Raw genomic sequence first — 20,735 nt, 5'->3', positions numbered from 1 at the left:
ATGCTCTCGAAATTGCTTTCCAATCAAGCATTCATGAGGATACTTGCCAGGGTTGTTTTTTCTATTCCTCCTTGGTTGCTATTATTTTATTTTATTTTATTTTATTTTATTGCATGGGAAAAGACAAAAGGAGGAGTAAAAGGCGTTGCATAGTCTATGCATTGAGGATCTGGCATGGATCACTGTTTCCCGCATGGATGGAGCAAGGTGCTAAAAAGAATAAAAGCGACTTTCAACCCGCAAGACAATTTTTTCTTTCCTTCGTTTTAACCCCTGTCGAGTGTCTCTGTCTGTTTTTTAGAGTGCCACATCTAAGTCCCCCTGTTGTTCTTTACCCTATCCTTACTCAAAAGGCAAAAAATATGCAGAATATTTCTAAAGGCTGTATCCTTTTTGATCCTATTTCTGTCTCCACATGTTGGTTGAAAATATATACATTTTTATATTTGGGGTAGGGAGAGGGAGAAGGGGAAGAGGGGAAAAGCGGCATTGATTTCATTGTTTTGTTCTTTTTTTACTCACTGAAAGATTCCTTTCTTTGATCTACGAGACGTTGGATACATGTACGTCTCCCCGGGAAGAAAATGATGAAAAAACTGCTTTTTTTTTTTTTTTTTTTTTCCTTTCTTTGAAGCCACTTCGCCTCTTCTGTCTTGGTTTTCAACTGCATGTCTTTTCCTTGACTCTATCCTTGTTCTATTGCGAAGTAATACATGTTTATACATATCTAGATATATATATAATACACGTATATTATCCTGTATATTTTATACATGTACATTGTTGTATGTCCTCTTGTACTTTTAGTCCATCATTGCCACGAGACGATCGATAGATTCTGTTATTTCTACAATGCAGATCTTGTCCTTTCTGATCGAGGAATCTCTCCTCATATCCTCTGCTTGGTTCTGGAAATACCACCACTTGTTTCGCTTGTCCTCGCGTGAATACTTTTGCTTACTCCTGGACCAGGGCCAGGATTTGAATCTGAGGATACACTTACATCAACATTTACGCCTTATGCCCCTGTATTTTTATTTTTTATATTTTTTTCTTGTTCCTGAATCATTGCTAAATGACAACATACACACATACAAAAAAAATAAGACAAACACAAACATTTATACTTTGCCTGGAAAGAGACTTCATCTTGACGTTGGCCCGCGATGTTTTTCTGCAGAGATTTAACGGGAAAAAAAAAAAAAAAAAAAAAAAAAAACTTCCCAGCAATAGTTATCCCGTTGGCCGTTGACCGTTAGAAGAAACTATTTTGCTCTGCATGCAAGATGTTTGGAAAAGAAAGGTCCAGGTGAGCCATCACTTCATAATAAAAATGTATTACCAATTAATGTAATCAAAATTTAATCACGAAAAAGCTTCATTCATATTACTTGTGTAAACCTCCTTTCTAATCATATTTATCTATCACTATCACTTTCGTACTACCCTTGCATGCGCTCATTTGTAATTTCTCATGCTTTTTTTTTTTTTTTTTTTTGCTTTCTCTTTGGCTGACAAAGTACAGAAGGACTCCATGCATGTCTTTGTCATCCTTTAAATCAATAGAAGACGTCTTCATGAACAACACTCTGTGCTACCTTAATAAAAAATCATGAAGCACAGCCGAAATGAAAGAGTAGTATACGCCATTACATCCAGGAATGAATAGTACGCATGTCGAAAAAGCTGCATCTTACACAATACACAATAACTCCCAAAGCCTTGTATACTAGTGTGCAAGGTTACTAAGCGCGAGCAGATAGTCAAGAAACTGTTAGTCATGTTTCCGATGCTGAAACAGATGAAGCAACGGTATTCTTATTTATATGGTCCCGAGCGTTGGAAACGATGTGACGAAGGAGTTGAGGCAGATCATTATCTTTGTAACTGTTATGATACACTTTATACCGGAAGAGTGCTTGGTCAGAGAACGTTGGAAAGACGACACAAATGGGGAGGAAAGCCGAGCGCCATTCATTCCGTGAATGGCAGGAGAGAAGGCAGACAAACCTGAAGGCCCGCCTGAGCTTTATGAAGGCTAATCAGAGGTACATTCAGTAGTCTCTGAGATGGACAAAACGAGATCAAGAATCATATGAGTAATATCTTGTTCTTAGCAATGGTACAATGACAGAAGGTGCGGTTGGGACACTCATTGCCACATACATGGCGACGCAGTTTATATTTGAAACAGGAACAATGTGAAGGGGCGATGAGACAGGGAAGGCTGTGGATATCACAGCTCTGAACAAGAGACGCATATCAGATAATTTGTCGGTTTATTTCAGTTCTTTTGTCGTCAAAACTTGAACGGTAACTGATGAATGAGTTATTAAACATCTACAGGGACATTTGCAACTGAGCGATTGCAGGTTAAGACTTAAATAATAACGTTAGATCCAGGCCGCCTCATAAGAGGTACCGGGGTTACTTATCGAACATGGCATAGAGTGAGTGTCAAGGCGCCTTGCGCAACGACCGACGGAAGAGGACACAGTAATAGCTGTTTGTGGCAAGCATAATGATCATGGCCCTACAAGTTACAAGTCTCTCCTATGTGGATCTCGGTTACTGATAAAAAAGGGTGGAAGCGATTCAAATACTGTCACGGCTGCCAAGCCTACTACGATCACGACACCGTTGGGTCAAGGACACCATAGGCGATTTTACACCTCGTCAAGCGAGGTACATGTCATGTCTTTAAGCTATAGGCACCGATTTTATGGCGTGTGCAAGCATTAAGGCGGAATTGCTGCATTACATTACAAAAAAAAAAAAAAAAAAAAAAAAACAATCATAATGCGTTTCTGTACATGTCTAGTCTATATAGTATAGGTTACTACTTCTCGGGTAGGTATTTGTATGGGTTCATGATTCCATTGGGATCTATCATATCCTTGACTCGTCGCATCAACTGAATCATAGATGACGATTTGGAGTAATGAAGATGAGGCGATTTGAAAAGGCCGAGACCATGCTCGGATGAAATTGACCCTGCGTACTTTGCCGTCCATTCATACACATACGGCTCAATGATATTGGTCACCTTTTCTGAATAGTTTTTTGCAGCAATATTGAGATGCAAGTTTCCTATTTGTATTGTATATAGCATTAATAGAAAATGATTACAAGGATGCTCATGTCAGCAAGCCATAGGAATCACAACAACTCCAATTAAAGTGATCAAATGCGATATATGTCAGTCATTTGTTGTTTTGTTCTTCCTCTACGTTTTTCCTTCCTCTCTTACCATCACCAATGTGTCCAAAGCCGACGACACAGCGAACATCCTTATCTTCGCCCAATACGCCCTCCTGATCAAGTCGAGCACGCATATCCTCAACCATCTGATAAAATACTGGTACAGGAATTGAGAGATCATATTTATACACTGATCCGGTCTTGGAACATGCCTCTGGGATACCTTCACGAATAGCCCATAAATTCTTAAACTGGGTTGTGTCCTGTGCCATGACGCCATCTTGAACAATGTCATCTGTCAATAGTCCTTCGAGGAAGCTGTTCAGCTTCTCATCATCATGATCTTTGTTGCTTCCACTAGTCTCGATAAGAACATAGAAAGGATGCTGTGACTCCAGAGGGTCGTTCTTGCCAGCGACCAGATGCTTCTTGACCAGATCAATCGAGGCTCCATCAAAAAATTCAAAAGCGGATAAAATTTCAGATAATTCATCTTTAGATCTCTTGTATGCAGCCTGAACTTGTTCAAAGCTACTGACGCCCAAAAGTGCCACATTCACAGCCTTGGAGCGTTTGGGCACCATGATTGAGACTCCAGTGATGATGCCTAGAGTTCCTTCAGAGCCAATGAACAGTTGCTTCAAGTCATAACCCGTGTTGTCCTTACGGAGTGTTGAGAGGTTGTCCAGAATGGTGCCATCGGGCAAGACGGCTTCGAGTCCGAGGACTGTACCGTGAAGGGACCCATAACGCAAAAGCCTCAATCCGCCAGCGTTCGTGGCGACATTGCCTCCGATATGGCAACTCCCCTTAGCGCCTAAATCCAGTGGCATAATATATCCTTTTTCTGCCAAATAGTTGTCTAATACCTCCAAAATGCACCCTGCGTCACATACTAATGCGCCTATAAATATCAATAATAATAATAAAGGAAAAGCGATCAGAGAGTTTCGAATGCCTTAAAATAAGGAAGCATAGGATCGGTGAGAGAAAAAAAAAAAAAAAAACGATCGCTTATACCTGAGACAGTATCAAAACTTCTGATTGAGTTCATGTTAGCAGTAGAAATAATGATTTCATCAAACACAGGCACTCCACCGCCTACCAGACCAGTATTCCCGCCTTGAGGGACCACTGCCAATCTATCAGTCATCAAAGATTAAAAAAAAAAAAAAAAATGCAATCGCCCATCACCCAATCCTCATGTGAGCATTATTTTTCTTTTTTCTTTTTTTCCTTCCTATTTCTTTATAAATAACAAGTGTGATGATGATAAGGGAGACAGTGTGAGTAAACGCTGGAGTCTTACTTGTTATCATTGCAGTATTTAAGGATTTTGGAAACCTGATCAGTAGAAGATGGCTTCAACACCAATTTGGACTGACCACGATATTTTTGCATCCAGTCAATATTGAAAGCTTCCAGATCTTCCTCGTCCTGGGAAATTGCTGAAGGAGCGAGAATAGATTTGAAATAATCAATATCCTTATCCGCAAGCTATATGTACCAGAAGAAAAGGCCAAATTAGGAAGATGGAGGAAGAAAGTCGAGGAGGTTCATACCGACGAAAATTAAAAAAGTAAAAATAAAAATAAAAATAAAATAAACATAAAATAAAATTAAATAAAATTAAATAAAAATAAAATAAAATAAAAATAAAATAAAATAAAAATAAAAATAAAGATAAAGATAAATAAAAATAAAATAAATAAATAAAAATAAAAAAAAGTAAAATAAAAAAGAGACCTTCTTGTAGGACTGATTTCGCTTGAGATAAGGGTATTTGTCAGCAGTAAGGGGTAATTTACTTCCTGATATGGACGAGGCATACGCTGTCCTCGAGGATGTCAAGAAGGAAGCAGAGAAAGAAGTAGCAAGGCGAGCATTTTTTGTGGCACAAATGATTTGAGTTGTGGTGAAAGAACTCTTCGGAAGCAGTTGCTGTAAGGATCGGACTCCTTGAGTGCGAAGAGAGCTTTGCAAGCGTGCAGCAGCGACAGTAGTCTTGATAGGAAGCATCAATGGAAGAAAAGAAAGGAATATGCGTGCGTGTTTATGTGTGGAGGAGGTGGAAAAGAGAGAGAAGAGAGAGATTAGCAATTAGATGATCATTTGACTCAGGAAAAAAAAAGGTCAAAAGTGACTGCTCAACAACGGTCGTGTTTATTCTTTTTTTTTTTTATTTTTTTTATTTTCCTGTTCCTGACCTTGAATAACACAAGACATAAAACTGAACACTGACACTGACACTGACACTGACACTGACACTTGGCTCTGCTTGACGACCTTTCCTCTTCATACCCCTTTAATCCTTTTCTCGCTTTCTTCCATTCATCCTCATCCTCTTTCATCCTAAATCAACCTTATTTCAATTCACTTTACAGAATATCATGGATATCCAGACACTTTATAATCTGTTTCAGGCTACATTTCAACCTGATGCTAATATTCGCATGCAGGCAGAGCTACAACTCAAACAAGTAAAAAAAAAAAAAAAAAAAAAATCACGTTACATATAATTATTTTACTATAACTGATATGTATTTGACGCGTATTATAACAAAAAAAAATGTATTTGACGCGTTAAATGTGTCTCCATATAGTATAAGCGCGCTTTCTTTTTTATTATTATTACTTTGGCTGATGATGGACAATGATTGATTAATTCTACATATAGCTGGAAGGTACCCAGGGTACTCTTCTCTGCTCAATGCAGATTATTGGATCTGAAGAATCCGAGTTACATGTACGCCAAGCTGGTAAGGGCAAAGACTTTTTTTTTGCCTCATAAGCGTAGACAAATCTGGATATATTTTAAAAACAATTCAATTGACCTTGGTGGAAACAACCAATCTTACAAAACATTGACATATATATAAAGCGTCCATTTACTTCAAGAATGCTGTGAAGCGATATTGGTTTGAGACAGAGTCTACACCGACCCATCTCAAGATTTCAGATAATGACAGGCAGACCATCAAAGACAACATTCTCCAGTTGCTTGTTAGTACTCCTTCTGTTGTTCGGTAACGCCTCGCTTTCTCATCTTGTCCTATAGAAATTCGCTCTTTTTTCCTTTTTGTTCTTCTCTATCCTTTTTGACATTATCATTGCTATTTTTCTGCATACCTGAATTGAGGCATAATAGTTTTTCGCCTTAATTTAATCATAAATGCGTTTGTCTTCTTTTTGGACCGTGTGGATCAATCACAATTAGTACCCAATTGATCACAATTCTTGGTGTGATCCTTTCGAATGATTTCCCTTCTAAATACCCAGGTTACCTCGCTCAAGTCCAAGCCTTACTTCAATCTCAAGATCCTCAGATTGCCTTTGTCGGACTTTTAGCATTGAAGGAGCTCACCCGTGCTTACAAGTATATCTTTTTTTTTCTTTAAAAAAAAAAAAAAAAAAAAAAAAAAATTCAATGTATGTATGTGTGGATCAAGAGCATAAGTTGATTTTTATTTTTTATTTTTTGTTTTTGTTTTTGCTTTTTGTAGATTCAGATCATCAGATCGCGAGCCTGTTGAGGAAATCATTTCATCATTCTTTCCAGCTATCCAACAAATCGGCACAAGACTCATCAGTGCCAACAATGTCGAGGCTGCAGAGATGCTCAAAATCATCTTCAAGTGCTATCACCACACCATTCAACTGGATCTTTCAGAACGTCTCCGTGACAATTCTTCACTCATCCCTTGGGGCACACTGTTTATTCAGATGGTGGAAAAGTCTGTACCCACAGAGGGTTTACCCACTGATCTGGATGAGCTAGAGAAACACCCTTGGTGGAAGGCTAAACGATGGGCGTACCAGTGCTTGAACCGTCTCTATACTCGTTATGGAAACCCTACGGCGTTGACCTCTGATTCCAAATTTAAAACCTTCGCCACTGGATTTGTTCAGAATTTTGCACCCAACATCTTGACTGCTTACTTGAAACAAGTTGAGTTATGGGTGGCAAAGCAAGCTTGGCTCAGCCCCCGCGTCCTCTGCTTGATAGGCAACTTTTTTGAGGAAAGGTAAAAGATGCTGCTCTTTATTACTTCTTACTATTCGATCCTGAACGTATTAACAAATAGCTGGATTTTGGACTTACCTCTTATTTTGTGGTCTAAAATAGTGTCAAGGATAAGCACATTTGGTCCATGATGAAGCCTCATTCTGTGACTTTGATCACCCATTTTGTATTCCCACAACTATGCTTCACACCCGCTGATGAAGCCCTCTGGGTTGATGATCCTGTCGAATATGTTCATGCCAAGAGTGGTAAGGTTTAAAAAAAAAAAAAAAAAAAAAAAAGACGATAGATGATGGTTTCCATGTCAAGAAAACCAAATCAGATTCATTAACCTTACTGTCCAACCCTGCGATATCTTAGATGTCCTCGAGGATTTCAGTAATCCGTCCACAGCTGCTATCAACTTTATGAGTGTCATGGCCCGTTATAGACGGAATGCTTTCATGCAAGTTCTCTCTTTCGCCAATGATGTTCTTCAAAAGTACAATGAATCTCCTGCAGACGCAAAGAACCCTAGGGAAAAGGATGGCGCTTTGGTCATGATCGGTGCTTTGGCTCCCATGATTCTGCGCAAGGTAAAGTAAATAAATAAATAAAAAAATCCGTATTAATTCTTCATTGTTGAAAAACAAAACTCTTCAGCTAATACTGAACTATCATTGCTACTATTATTATTTTATCTTTTTCTACTTTTAGAAAGCTCTTGCCAGCAATATGGAGCCTTTCTTTGTCAACCACGTCTTCACTGAATTCAAAAGTCAATATCCATTCCTTCGTGCTCGTGTAAGCTACACCGAATAAGCAAAAAAAAAACTGTACGGTTAAGTACATTTTTGAACAGAAAACACGTACACCAAATACTAACATCTCTATAACCTATTTCTGTAGGCCTGTGAGATGATTAATCAGTTCAGTGACCTGGACTTTGAAGATCCCAACAACACTGGCATCGCATTTACCAACTTGATGGAAAACCTTCGTGACAATCAGCTACCTGTTAAGGTTGCTGCCGCGCTGGCACTTCGTCCCATGATCCGACACGAGGTTGTCTGTGAGGCCATGAAGCCTCATCTTCAGTTTATTATGCATGAGTTCCTCGCTATCACGAACCAAATCGACATCGACACTTTGTCAGAAGTCATGGATGAATTCGTAGAGGTCTTTGCACAGGATCTGACGCCCTTTGCTGTTCAACTCTGCGAGCAGCTTCGAGACACGTTCATGCGCATCTGTGCGGATATGGGGCCTAACTCGGATGGTCTCGATGAGTTTACGGATAAAGCAAATGATGACACCTCTGACAAGTCTATGGCTGCTATGGGTGTTCTTAAAACTATGGGTACCTTGATTTTGAGCCTTGAGAGTACACCCGATGTCTTGAACCAGCTTGAAGTCGCAATCCTACCTGTCATTACTTTTACTCTCCAAAACTCGATCATTGATCTATTCGATGGCATCTTCGAAATCATTGACAGCTGCACCTTCTCTGCCAAGGCCATTTCCGCCAATATGTGGGGCGTCTTTGAACTCATTTACAAGACTTTCAAGGAATCGGCTCTGGACTTTATGGAAGAAATGCTACCCTCGCTTGATAACTATCTCTCTTATGGCAAAGAGATCTTTTGCGCCAACGCAAATGTACAGCATTCTATCTATGACATTATTGAAACTGTGATGAAGAGCGATCGTCTTTCTGAGAATGACCGTATACAGGCATGCAAGTTGGCAGAATCATTTTTGTTAAACTGTCGTGGTCATGTAGACAAGTATGTGACCCCGATCTTGAACTTGGTCTTTTATTACTTGGCCCCTGAGGAGGGAATCGAAACGACAGAATTCCGCGTTCAAGCTACGGAAGTTGTAATGAACGCTCTGTACTACAATGCTACGGAGACTTTGCGCGTTTTGGAAGAGAACCAATGGACTCAACGCTTCTTTGAGGTCTGGTTTGCCAACCTAGACAAATTTACGCGTGTCCATGACAGGAAGCTATCCATATTTGCGCTCTGTGCCATCCTCAACGTCCCTGTGGAGAAACTTCCTCCAACCCTCCATAATGCTTGGCCTCAAGTCTTGAACGGCATTCTCCGCAATTTTGAACGTCTTCCTGTTGCTCAAGCTAGTAAGTCGTTCGTCATTATAGCCCACGAAAAAAAAAAAAAAAAAAAAAAAAAAAAAAAACGTTATTTTTTGATGATCTATGGTTTTCCTTCTTTGTTTATTGACTATAGTTTGTACTTTCTTTTTTACTATCAGAGCGCAAGGAAATGGAAAAGCTGTACAATATTGGATCGGACGATGATGATGACGATGACGATGACGATGATGATGAAGATAGTGATAATGAAGGACAGACTGCCCTCGAGGCCGCTCTTGCAGGAGATGATGAAATTGAAGAAGAGTGGGTGGATGATGAAGAGGATGTCTACGATGAAGGTCACGAGTACCTTGAGTATTTGGCTCAGCAGGCTGCCAAGACCCGAGCTACTGGAAATGACGGTGAAGAAGAGGACGATGATGAGGATGACGATGAAGACTCGGACAGCCTGCAGGAAGAGATCTACTTTGAATCGCCCTTGGATGACCTGGATCCTTATGTGGTCTTTCGTGAGGTCTTGACTGGTCTCCAGCAACACAATCCTGCCTCATACCACGAGCTCACAAAGGCCACTACGCTAGAGCAGCAAGAGCTCATTATGAACTTGCTCCAGATTGCAGAGGCCAATGCTGCTGCTGCAAGCGAGACTGCTGCCGCTAGTGAAGCTTGAACAAAGCATTCTGGAGGAAATAAGTATCTGGGGAGAATATCACAAGAACCTACTGACTAAGTTCGTTTAGAAAGAGTTAATAAAAAGTCGTCTCTTTCTTGTTTTTTGTCTCTCTCTTCAAGTCCCCATTATTTTATTTTTTACTCTTTAGAAACCCATATTATGATACTTTAAGATTTCAAAAATGCTAACTAACTCTTCTGCAATCCCACCACGCAACTGCGATAAAAATGACGGTTATGGTTATGTGGAAGACACTGAGTTTGATAGATATTATCCAATAGATGATAGACACTGGCTGTTTTCAGTGCCATTTTGACCCTTCGTGCTCTTCGAAGTGCCTTGGCCTCCTCTCGATGGCCCTCAAGAAGCAATGTTGACTCTTGTACATGCATCTCACGAATCCATTTTTGATCTGGAGGATACGAATCTTCGTCGGTTTCTTTCTTATGATTACCTCGTCGGCTTTGATTTTGCTTTTTAGAAGATGATGAGGATGACATTAATAACGATGTGGTGTTTTTGTTTGCCAAGACTTGTGCTTGTGCTTCTTCCTGCTCCAGCTCTTGTTCCTGGACATCCCATCGTTCGCGTAGCAGTTGAGACTTGTAAACCTTTGCCCAATCAGCCAAGTCAATCACTACAACAGATCGGCCTCGAATTCCAACACTATCACTGTCTTGAGTGATTGAAGGTAGTGAGATAAGGGACAAAGAAGAAACGTCTTGAGATGATGAAGTCGAGCAAGTGCTGCTACGAGAAGGCAAATTGTTATGCCTCTGTGTGACGCTTTGTGTCTGTATCTGAATCCGCGTTCCTGGGCACGGACGAGTACAAGGTTTGTTACGAGAGATGTGGACTCGGTTATTGCCGGCTTTGGAAGATGATGGTATGTCCAGAACCTCGGCTTTACCTTTGCCGTTATGGGAGGTATCACCATTGCCGTTATGGGGGGTATCACCATTGCCGTTATGGGGGGTATCACCATTGCCTCTACAACCAGAACTAACGCCCATGTCCGTATCAGCAATATTATAATAAAAAATATCATCGTTTTGAAGCTTCGCTGAGGTGGGGTCTTCCCGATTACCATCTCTGCACCTACTTGTCATCAGGCCTGTATAGACTCTTTCATCATTTTTATCAAGGTACCTATCGCCTCCATGGGTCGGGATGCTGTATCTCAGACAACAACCCTGCATGCTAGTAGAAGGATCGTGGCTCATATTCCTATCTTTTTCGTCAACCTCGCTGCTGCTGCTATCTTCGTCATTATGATCTTCCTGATACGATTGACCACATCGATGGCGGTGGTAATCCCTTTCCGCGCTTCTATCCTTTCCAGGACTTGAGGTTCTGATACAGCTCCTATGGTGATGGCTATGGTGGACGCTGTGCCAGTGAACACAACAAGGAGCAGTCGCATAGTGAAAATGGGTTCCACCTTGATAAAAGTTCCGCACGCTGTCCGTCATCCTCGTCCGAAGTGCCCCTCCATTCCCTGAAGGACCGATTCGCCTCTTGCGATTGCTATGGTTTTTTAAATGTTTTTGACGAATGGAATATGAGCATGAGCGCGTGGAATGTATTTCTTGAGAGCTCCTTCTGCTGCTCTTACTACAGTCATTTTTGCCATGTATGCTATGTCTGCAAGGTGTGGTAGAAATGGTGATATTGGTGGCAGCAGGGGGATGAGATTCTATGGGAGTATATGAAATAGGCCAAAATTGTCCGCCTCGACGGGTCCTTGGTCGAGTAGTAGATGTGTTAACATGCACATCCAAAAGCGATGTTGATAAAACAGTTGATCGGGCGCATTTGCACGATTCGGTATCAACTAAAGACGATGCTGATATGGGCTCGGGCTGTAGCCTTGAAATGCAAGAAGGACGAAGCAGAGGGCTGTTAATACTAGTGCTATTGCTGTTGCTGCACTTGTTACTTATTTGAGAAACATATTTGTGGTAATCGTCCCTACTACTGTGGTTAAAGCTGCGGGTGGGATTATGACCATGACAGCTGTGCTCGCGCAGCACCAAAGCGCTGTCGTTGGTATTCCCATCTTGGTCATGAAGATCCTTGACAGGAACCATAGCGACAGTAGCAATAATATCAATGTCAGCATCGCTAGTATTACCGCCAGTACCGAAATATTTCCGCCGCCTCACACTTTCATCGTCCTTATTATAAGACTGTATCTCCAGAGGCTGTTTCTCTTTACTTTCAATGTTGTGTAGCTTCTGTCGTGCAATAGAGACATCTCGCCAGCTCTCGAATGGCTTTTGCGATTCAGACCATCCAAAGAGTGTCCACTCTACATCCTCTTCATTCTCTTCCTTTTCCTTCCTCTTTTCCTTCTCAAAGAAACCGCCATCATCCTCTGGGAGATAAATTCCAGTAAAGTCACTCTCTACTGAAGAAATTGTTAGCATTCCATGCCGTAACTCTCGCCGAATAACTTTACCAACGGCCTGACAACAGCTTTGTTGATCTTTTAAATCTCGAGCCATTTCTGGTAACATCTTGTTATGGATTGTGTCCGACAGCAGAGGCTCTAGTTCTCCAACTGTGCGTAGAATTTGAGTCTGGAGATGCCGTATCGCATGTCGATGCAAAAGCAGGAGCTGATGTACCTCTGCACAAAGCCGAAAGTGGAGTAACGCAAGGCGGTCCCTGTAGGTGCTGTGGAGCGCAATAAAATGATCTGTCCAGCTTATGAAACCCTGTCCTTCATTGTGATCCTCCTGAACATCGTTCACGTCAGCCATATCCCTACCATGACTATTGTGGCTGGCAATGTCACTACTGCCGGCACGAAAGAGCGGAGGAGGGGAGCTGGAGGATGAGGATGAAAGTGGATATAAAGAGGCGGATTTATGTGTGTTTCCGTCATAGCCGTTAGTCATACAGTAATCCTGATACTGATCCATCCAGTTATTATTAATTCGCTTGCTTTCTGCTAGGTGTGCAGGCGAATTATTGTTAATGAGCCTGTTCTTGGTCTCTTCTTCTGGTGCAGTAGCAGCAATAGCAACAGGAATAGTAGAAACTTTAGGTGCTTGCTCATCCTTGGATGTTGATCGATTAGTTCTGGAACGCAGAGGTCGACAATCACTTTCCCCTATATCCGCATAGCTACCATACTCCCCATCACTGACCCTGTTTACCCCTTTGCCACTATAGTGATCTCGAGGCTTTTGGTGTTTTATTTGCTTTTGTTCCTGTGTTTGCTGTAGGAGTGTCTCATTTTCATGCCCTCGTCGCTTTGCTTTGTGAGCTTGTAGGGCCTCCGTCATGGTCTGGAACTTGACAACCCTCGGATTTACGTGGACATTAGTCTGTACGAGTGGACTCGGATATTGTTGTGCATAAGGCCTTGGAGGGGAAGATGTGAGAATAATGGGGCTTGCTTTGTTGAGAAGATGGGAAGACACCCTATCTCTGGCAGATCCTGAGCCATCGCTACTTCTATCGTTGAAAATGCTATGACCATCATAGTTACCATGGTATTGGACAACAGATGCTGCTGATGCTTTTTCGATTGATCTTATCTTGGTACTGACATTGGGGGTAGCTTCATTATCCAGGCCATCTTCCTTCTCGACAACCAAACTCCCTTGGAGCGATCTAGGGATGGTCATCATCATCGCAGGCCTGCCTGCTTCGTTACGACTGTGCCTTTCAAAGGCATTTCTGATTCTTCGACCCACTATTTATATATATATATATAAGTCAGTCAGCTAAACAGCCAGTCAGTCATACCCAGATACTCTTTTTTCCCCCTATTGTCTAAATAAGACTACTTACTACGTAAAAAGACCTCTTTTTTACTTTTTACTCTCAAAGGATCAACATTATTGGTTGTACAGGATAAAATGACCGTGTCATGATTTCGATTGTTCATGTCGTGCCTGTGCTTGTATCTATGATTGCGTTCAGAATGATGACCCCTTGTAGAACGAAGAGCTATCCTGTACTAGAATTTCAGGAAAGGAAGTGGGTTTAAAAAAAAAGTCAACTAACGGAAAAAAATGGCTACAGAGTAAAAATAAAGCGCATGTAAGAGATTGGCGAAAGCAGTTGAAAAGTATCTTTTTTTTTTTTTTTTTTTTTTTTTTTTTTTAATGATTGCCTTTACTGTAACTTTTACTGTAGAACACATCTAGCTTCTACACAAAAGGCTTCTTTCAAAAGTACTGAATAATAGAAAAAAGTTTCCACATAACAAGTGTTCTTTGTCATGTCATTATGGGCTCTACAAAAAGGTTATTACCCTCCGATAGTTTGGTCCGCTTTTTTACTGCTGTAGCAACAGGCCAATGCTTTTCAATGATCCTTCTTGGCCACAATGGGGTATTTTTATATTTATACTATCGATTTTTTATTTTTTTTTTATTTTTTTTTATTGATTCCTGTTTTATTGTCGCTTATGTCGCCGTGGCGACATTAACATTGATTTTTATTTTCTCTTTTCATATCTGATCCAATGCGTCTAAAAAAATTCCACAAACAAATTCAATCTGTGGTATGTCACGTGGGCTACTTCCGTTTTATTGAGCACGAGCATGTGCAGCAGGCTGCTGAACAGCGGCTTGACCAAAGCGTGTGATCGCGCCACGGATAGTGGTGTATCCTTGAGCAACTACTGGTGGGACATTGGGATTGCCGCCTGGAGGCACAATCAAATTGTCAAGGCGTGCACGGATTAATGCGAACGCAGCACGGGTGTGCAAAGAGAAAAAATAACGGAAGCGCAGGAAGTTGGCATACACAATAGGCGATAAGAAAGACGATTGGAAGCTATAAAATAAAATAAAGCAAAAAAAAAAAAAAAAAAAAAAAAAAATACGTGTCATTATTAGTTATTGAGATGCACTGATAATGTCTATGTTATTCAAGTGAAAGGGAAAGATACATACGTAATGGCACCAAAGATTAACGAGCCCATGACTCCAACAACCTCGACGTAGGCGACAAAAGCCATGGCACCTGCATGGTTCTTTTCAGTCCAAACTTGAATCTTGCGTGAGACATTGGCAACCCAAGCATGAGTAGGGTCTGTTGTACCAGCTGGGAGTGAAGGGAAGATGGCAGGAAGGATATTTGTTCTGGCATAGTTGAGCGAGTTGAAAAATGCAAAGATAGCATACGGAATCAGAGGAGCTAGCGGGGATTGAAAGTATTCACATTTGGTCGTAAAATAGTCAAGTCATCAGTCAAAAAAACTGGTCTGAACGAAATGCAATTTATCCTTCTTTCCATATTTTCTGCCTTTAAGTATTCGTTTGGACTACTTACCAAGCATGGGTGTCGATCTCCACCAGAAGAAAGCCATGAGCAGATATTGGACATTTTCCTAGGTTGACCAATCGAGATCATATGTAAGGCATCAATACTTATTATTTCTTAATTAAGCGACTAAAAGACTGCAATAAAGAACACTACAGGAAAATATGCAAATAAAATTGGCAAGCTCCCTTACCTCGCTAAAAAGAGTCTGAACAAACTCTACTGTGAATTGGATATTCTATTCGCATGACAAAAGAATTTAAAGAAAAAAAAAAAAAAAAAAAAAAAGTGAGAAGGGAAACGCATTAAGCACGGTCCATGCATGTCAACACCTTCTTTTTCATGCATACACTCCTTCCCCTTGAACAGTCCGCAGTCCCGAGTCCGTGTGATAGAAAACAAAGGTATCATGTTTGCGCGTAATTTAATTTCACTTTTCTTTTCGCCAAGAGATAACAGGTGTGACCAGAAGAAAACGATGCATGTTTGTTTATGTTTAAGCATTTGCTCTCTCACAAATCCTACTCTCTCTCTTTGCTCCATGTTTCGTCATTTTTTTTCTTTTTTTTTTTTTTTTTTTCCTTCGTCGTTAGGGTTCCAAAGGCGAGGGATGACAGAATGCAAAAGCAAGCACTTTTTTTAAGCTAGGTGTTGATCATTGTAAGAGGCAGAAGCTGCTTCAAAGGAGAGATAGATGAAATTAAAAAGTCCTGCTTCGAAGTCAACCTGTTGGTATTGGGTGTGGTGACAAAAGCCCTTTTCCAGAACGCCAAGAATCATGTTAAAGTAAATAACATTAAAGCATGAGTATAATAAAAAGTTGATCCAACTCGATGATGCCATCTCCGTGGAGTATATTTGTGCACGCTGCTGTTACCAAATACTTGCTGCTGTTTACTGCCATTCGATTTGACATGAATAATATTCAATTCGAAAGCGCTGGATCAAGTGGGCACTGCACCCAAAGTCACAGCCAAATAAAGCGAAAATAGACAGATAGAGGGTGACATGGCTACTTACAGGGAATGACTTATAGACGACGACACTGTAGCTGACAAGCGCTCCAAAGAAAGCACGCGTATACCAATGCGTTCCAGCTTTGGAATTGAAAGTGATCCAATATAATGCATAAAATGCAGTGGACACCAGCATCATCACATGGCCCAACCACCAAATGAATTGGGGGCCCTAAACAATTCAATGAACATGATGTCAGATCAGCAACAACGAGCGATGACTCTTCTTTTAAGGCGTGCAAACACGCACAATGAAAGAAAGAGAAAAGAGGGAAAAAAAAAAAAAAAAAAAAAAAAAAAAAGGTCCCTAATTCAAGTGATTCATGTCCTAGCCCATAGTTATGATGACAAGAGGCTGATCATTCTTGTGTGTTGATGTACTGTGAGAGAGCCAATCCATGCATAAAACTTCCAATACAGACTTCTGAAAGCGGTACGTCATGCTTGTTGTTGCCTTTGATATCCTCAGCTTAATGGTGAAAGCACTTCTCATCTGTCAGTCTGCCGGTCTGTCTATGGATCCTTTGTATTGCACATACATTATTGCCCATTTTTATTCCAATCATACGACCCTGCCCATATTGCTTTGCCGCTTTGTTCTTTCCTCAGTTGGCATGCCTTTCATTGCTTTACTCTTGTTGATTTTTTTTCTTTTATATATATATATTTTGGTCTTTACCTTGACAAGAGCCGTGAGGCGGTCAGCGAGCGTTGACGGGATAGCAGCTGGAGGCATAATTGAAGATATGAATACGTGGATTTAAAGTCTTTTCGCTTGTAACCGCGTTTTCCTGGTGCTTGTAAACGAAGAAAGAAAAGTGATATGAAAAAAGAGAAAAAGAGTGTGGGAGTCAAAGGTTGATCTTGGATAACGCATCATGCCATAACGCATCATATCCTAAATTTATCATATGTCATATGATATGCTATTTAATAATGTTACAGTTAGACTTAGACAAAGCTATTACTGGAGATGTAATAATTAACTGGTTGGATTCACGTGAGGGATCGAGCAACCGGGGCTGCACATATGATACGGGACATGAGAAGCTACAAGGAATGTAGAATAGGATTAGGATAGGAATCTATCCTAGCTGTCTTCAAAAGGTCCATTCAAATAAGAGCTGATTCCTATCTGAATCGTAAAGTATTAAAAAAAAACAAGGATGCCCTTCATTTCACCTTTTTTTTACACACGAGTTTTACGCGAACCTACACAATTCAAAAGACATAGTAGACAATCGATAGGATGCGTGTGCTGCATTGTGAGAGGCAAAACGGTGAGGCACATGTGCTCGTTAATGATTGTTTGTACGGAATGTATTTATCCTTTGTCTCAACGTGTTGGGCCTCATGCCATATTTCAGCACGCGAATATTAAATATCTTTCTCCTAAACTCTGTTCGAGCTTACGAATCAACTTACACAAACCTATTGAAGAAGGAAGAAGAAAAAAAAAAGAGCATAGCGAGATGTAAGAGAGAAAATTGGCATGCCAGTTTTTTATTGCTTGAACCATGTTGTTTACATTGTTTACACTGTTTACACTTAAAATAAAAGGCTGACTAACAACAAATTGACAAAGGTTGATTTATATCTTTCTGGGAATACTTTCCCAAGGCGACACGAAGAATAAGATAAAAAAAATCTTGAGAGCATCTGAAAGTGAGAACACGAAGAAGATCAATAAACTTGGTAGGCTTATTCAAAATACTTCCGGTGGGGTTGCATAGACATAAAGGTATGTACAAAAACAAGAGAGTCCTTGTTTTTTTTTTTTATTTTTTTTATTTTTTATTTTATTTCATCCAGTCTTGGCATTGTCAGTGATCGAATTCCTTTCTTTGTAACATAGTTGACAGTCCTCAAGTTACTTGGATGTTTACAAGATTGGTAATAAGAGTCGTTCTGGTTTGATGAATTGAATCAACGCACGACGAACAGAAGGGGTTCCCAGCATAGTCCGAAAGACAAACTCACTGACATTCGTCAATCCAATCTGATATTTTAGGGGAACATGAGATGAAATAGACAATAGTAAAAAATATTTAACAATGCTCCTCATGGAAACTTCAGATTAAATATATATACATGCACATATATATAATAAATAGAAAAATTGCTCAAAAACAGGTTGCTAAATAGAAAAAAGATGAGAAGAGATAAAGGGTGACGGCTCGGTTAGGAAGACGACCCAACTCAGGTTTACGACGACCGACGGCTGCACACATTCGGAGCTCTTAATCACACTTTAAGGTTTTCAACGGTCGAAATTTGCTCCACAAATGGGCATCCACCCTTTTTCATGCTCATTTGCAATGCATGTGTGATTTTTATGTTCATGTTATACAAGGTTTGCAAGGTGTTCTTGCTTGTCTAATGTTGTATTCTACCCTTACTAATGTTTATTTTATTTCCTTCTTTGATGGAACTGATGGGCCATACCTTGTTATTTACAAAACAGAAGCATGAGTTGACATATTGATTCTAATAGAATAAAATAAAAAAGGAACCATAAAGTGATCAGTGTTGTCAGGATGTCATTGATAGCGGCATATCCTTTTTGTTACTCTTGTGTCGCAACGGATCAAAGTTACCAGTCATTTAGGGAAAACGTGATATCCTTGATCGACAGAATAGTCATCTATAGCTGTATAAGTGAAATAAGTCAAAGCCACATGTAATGGTTTTTATTCTTCTATTACATGAGTTGGTAGAAATGAATCTTTTTTATACAGCACCACACGCCTTCATATGTCAGCTCGGATTGAATGCTAATTTTATTATCATTATGGGAATGTGAAATTATTATGTATTTTTTTTTTTTTTTAAAAAAAAAAAAAAAAAAAAAAAAGTATAGCAAAGCAATTGTCTACAGAGATGAAAAGAGAAATACAAAAAATAACTAAAATAAAAAGTGATAATGATAATATTAATATGTATGTAGTTGGATAGGAGCTATGTACAAGATGAACTCATGAAGATGTTTCTCCACGAAAGACTCGAAAGATAGTATTGCCTTTTAAAAGATAGGAAGCAAGGACGAGATAGGAGGCAATGTCCTGCTAAATTCTGGTCCGAAGCTCAGTCCGTTATTGTTGCTGCTGTTGTTGCTACCATTGCTATTAGAATTATTATTGCCGCTAGGGGTGGGTGGAGGAAGCGACAAGTTGGTTGAACCATTCAAGATGTCACTGATGCGATGGCTGCAGTTATTGCTGTTCTGATGGTGATGCTGGTGCAAGTTATAGTTGGTCTCCATCAGCGAAGGAAGACTAGGCTGGAGTGCAGACTGCTGTTTGAATTGAGGATAGGGCGCTACTGCATACCGAGTCGAGCTCACACTGTTATAACGTGGGGATGTGGGGGGGGAGTAAGGAGGAGTTTGAAGCATGCTTGTGTGCTCTGCAAACAAATCGCTGTTGTTACTGATGTTATTAAAGCTGGCATGTTGAGATACAAAAGATCTATCCACGTTAGATTGAACAGCATTGGGAGGATGGATGGGCGTCATCCTAGCCCAAGATGGGACTTCAGGCATAGAATCCTCCGATTCAGAATGATAAGGCGAGACGGATGAACGCGCAGAGCTGGCAGGCGAATGAGAAGTAGACTTCTTTCCGCTGTTTGACCTGGCTTTGAGATTCTCGGGCTTGCGGCTCCTGTTACGGATGACATGTGTTCTGGTGTGTTCGCGAAGGGCATCTGAACGCGTGAAGCCAAGGCCACAGCTCTCAACTGGACAGACAAACAGCTTCTCAGAGGTATGGGAACGGATGTGACGAGCAAGATGACCAGATCGAGTGAAGGATTTATAGCAATTGGGCACGGGACAGATATGCTTCCGGGCCCATTCTGCAGATTCGAGAGCATGGAGATATTCTTGATAGGTAGCATAGTGATGAGGAGAGGTGGAGAGAATGTCTGCATTACCGGTCTTGCAGGCAGAGGTATGGGCCTTCATATGACGAGTGAGTTCATCTGATCGCGAGAAGCGTTTGTCACAGTTGGGAAAGTCGCAAGGATGAGGTTTTTCGCCAGTGTGGGTGCGGATATGACGTGTTTGGTGCTCTAGACGAAAGAAAGATTTATCGCAGAGATGGCATTCATATGGACGAACAGCCTGTTCGGGAGCATCATGATCTGAATCAGCACTGGAGGAAGTAGGGGTGCCAGACCTGCTGGTATCCCGACTCTTGTCTACTGGAGCAGGATCATTCATGATAGTAGCGAGTGAAAAGGATGAAGGAGAAGAGGATGTAGACGACATTGTTGTGATGTATCCGTGTGTAAGCGATAATTGTTGGCTATTGTAAGCTTATTTGTATGTACGTTGTGTGGAAAGAGTGGTGTGTGTGGATATTGTTTGGATGATCGTGTGTTTTAGTTTATTGTGTTCAAATCTCAAGTCAAATGTGAAATAGAACAAGGGTCGTT

The 20,735-nt window shown here is 40.6% G+C and overlaps 5 protein-coding genes across 5 annotated transcripts; 1 reads left to right on the top strand and 4 right to left on the bottom strand.

Moving 5' to 3' along the window:
- Positions 1-2,793: 2,793 nt before the first annotated feature.
- BCR41DRAFT_355466 (D-lactate dehydrogenase 2 mitochondrial precursor) lies at positions 2,794-5,282 on the bottom strand. The gene is made up of 5 exons (XM_022024490.1): positions 4,948-5,282; positions 4,511-4,698; positions 4,222-4,343; positions 3,251-4,105; positions 2,794-3,090 (listed from the first exon to the last, which is right to left on the bottom strand). The coding sequence occupies exons 1-5, from the start codon at positions 5,218-5,220 to the stop codon at positions 2,840-2,842; spliced, it is 1,689 nt and encodes a 562-aa protein (XP_021880421.1). The 5' UTR covers positions 5,221-5,282; the 3' UTR covers positions 2,794-2,839.
- A 126-nt stretch (positions 5,283-5,408) lies between these two features.
- BCR41DRAFT_381219 (armadillo-type protein) lies at positions 5,409-10,083 on the top strand. Its single transcript, XM_022027298.1, has 10 exons — positions 5,409-5,681; positions 5,879-5,960; positions 6,083-6,227; positions 6,419-6,577; positions 6,705-7,226; positions 7,328-7,473; positions 7,586-7,800; positions 7,922-8,008; positions 8,114-9,347; positions 9,482-10,083. Exons 1-10 carry the CDS (start codon positions 5,592-5,594, stop codon positions 9,991-9,993), a joined length of 3,192 nt encoding a protein of 1,063 aa, XP_021880420.1. The 5' UTR covers positions 5,409-5,591; the 3' UTR covers positions 9,994-10,083.
- A 101-nt stretch (positions 10,084-10,184) lies between these two features.
- Positions 10,185-13,634, bottom strand: BCR41DRAFT_397151 (hypothetical protein; the record flags this gene model as incomplete). The annotated part of the gene is made up of 1 exon (XM_022028868.1): positions 10,185-13,634. One exon carries the CDS (start codon positions 13,632-13,634, stop codon positions 10,185-10,187), a length of 3,450 nt encoding a protein of 1,149 aa, XP_021880419.1.
- A 769-nt stretch (positions 13,635-14,403) lies between these two features.
- BCR41DRAFT_355462 (hypothetical protein) lies at positions 14,404-17,155 on the bottom strand. Its single transcript, XM_022024489.1, has 6 exons — positions 16,978-17,155; positions 16,303-16,470; positions 15,476-15,520; positions 15,292-15,349; positions 14,913-15,156; positions 14,404-14,793 (listed from the first exon to the last, which is right to left on the bottom strand). Exons 1-6 carry the CDS (start codon positions 17,032-17,034, stop codon positions 14,544-14,546), a joined length of 822 nt encoding a protein of 273 aa, XP_021880418.1. The 5' UTR covers positions 17,035-17,155; the 3' UTR covers positions 14,404-14,543.
- Positions 17,156-20,250: 3,095 nt separating this feature from the next.
- Positions 20,251-20,415, bottom strand: BCR41DRAFT_294227 (hypothetical protein; the record flags this gene model as incomplete). The annotated part of the gene is made up of 1 exon (XM_022020396.1): positions 20,251-20,415. A coding segment is annotated over one exon (165 nt), but the record flags the coding sequence as incomplete, so codon positions are not given.
- Positions 20,416-20,735: the final 320 nt, after the last annotated feature.

Source organism: Lobosporangium transversale, assembly GCF_002105155.1.
Source record: "Lobosporangium transversale strain NRRL 3116 chromosome Unknown BCR41scaffold_23, whole genome shotgun sequence".
Classification (NCBI taxonomy): domain Eukaryota; kingdom Fungi; phylum Mortierellomycota; class Mortierellomycetes; order Mortierellales; family Mortierellaceae; genus Lobosporangium; species Lobosporangium transversale.
The sequence above is the reverse complement of the archived record's forward strand: the minus strand, read 5'-3'. Positions and strand labels throughout refer to the sequence as shown.